At 32.1% G+C, this 1,250-nt stretch overlaps 1 protein-coding gene across 1 annotated transcript in view; it reads right to left on the bottom strand.

Moving 5' to 3' along the window:
* Positions 1 to 1,250, bottom strand: part of JAK1 (Janus kinase 1) — a 14,494-nt gene that overhangs the window by 10,383 nt on the left and 2,861 nt on the right. Inside the window, exon 2 of the mRNA XM_057370425.1 lies at positions 959 to 1,227. Within this exon, the coding sequence (XP_057226408.1) occupies positions 959 to 1,227 (269 nt within the window). The remainder of the gene's footprint in view (positions 1 to 958; positions 1,228 to 1,250) is intronic.

The following is a 1,250-nucleotide window of genomic DNA, read 5'->3' as shown; positions in this document are numbered from 1 at the left end:
GCTGAACATTAGGATTTTCCATTTGTATTACAAATTTGTGTTTGTATTTTTAATATGGAGTTGTTATCAGCCAGATATGCGCTGGTTTTGAGTTAAACAGAATTTTCTGCACAAAAAATTCTGATTTTTTTTTTCTGAAAAAAATTTCCCTTTCTGACTGAAAGGGAAAATTCCTGTGGAATAAAATATCCCATATTCCAGGTGTGATTTATGGGGAGAGATCGGGATGGGTGAGAGGGGACAGAACTTAAATCATAAAAGTTACAAGTTTCACGTTTTAAAAGTTGTAAAAGTTATAAGTTTTAATTGTAATTCTAAAATTATATGTTATGTAAGTTATAATTTTTAAGTTGTGTAAGTTATGTAAGTTACAAGTTTTAATTTTAAGTTTTAAATTATGTATGTTGTAATTTTTAAGTTGTAAGTTTGAATTTACATAAGTTATGTAAGTTAAAGTTTCAATTGTAAGTTTTAAGTTATATAAGTTATGCAAGTTGTAAGTTTTAAGTTATATAAATTAAGTTAAAAGTTTTAATTGTAAGTTTGAAATTATATAAGTTAAGAGTTTTAAGTGTAAGTTTTAAGTTATATAATTTATGTCAGTTAAAAGTTTTAATTGTAATTTTAAAATTATATAAGTTATGTAAGTTGTAAGTTTTAATTGTAATTTTTAAATTATATAAGTTATGTAAGTTGTAAGTTTTAATTGTAAGTTTTAAGTTTTATAAGTTATGTAAGATGTAAGTTTTAATTGTAAGTTTTTAGTTATATAAGTTATGTAAGTTGTAAGTTTTAAGTTGGATAAGTTATGTAAGATATAAGTTTTTTGGAAAAAGGGTTGGGAGTGGGAAATGCTGAAGGTCCAGGGGTCACATCCCTCCTGTGCTGCTTTTGGGGTGAGAAGGAAAAAACCCTAAACCTCATTTTTTCTCAAGAGCTTCACAGCAGGAAATAGCACTAAAAATGCCCCAAAAAAAGCTCCTGCTGGTGGAATTTGCTTTCCCTGAAATAAACCCCCCCCAGGCTGGGTTTACCTCGGGGTCTGGGCTGGCAGCAGCGCTTTAGGGTGAAGCTGATGTTGTCGGTGCGCAGGATCTGCCCCTTGAGGTGCTCCATCAGCTCCTTGAGAGAGGTGAAGGATTTGTTGGAGCCATGCAGGAAATATCCTCCTTTCTTCACCTCAATCTGGAAGTTCTTGTAGGGCCCGGAGCTGTTCATCACCTGGCACTGGGAGGGAGAGAGAAAAAAAA

This window comes from Malurus melanocephalus, unplaced genomic scaffold (genome assembly GCF_030028575.1).
Source record: "Malurus melanocephalus ecotype Western Australia unplaced genomic scaffold, MMel_1.1 scaffold_125, whole genome shotgun sequence".
Taxonomy (NCBI): domain Eukaryota; kingdom Metazoa; phylum Chordata; class Aves; order Passeriformes; family Maluridae; genus Malurus; species Malurus melanocephalus.
This window is presented reverse-complemented; position numbering and strand designations above follow the sequence as displayed.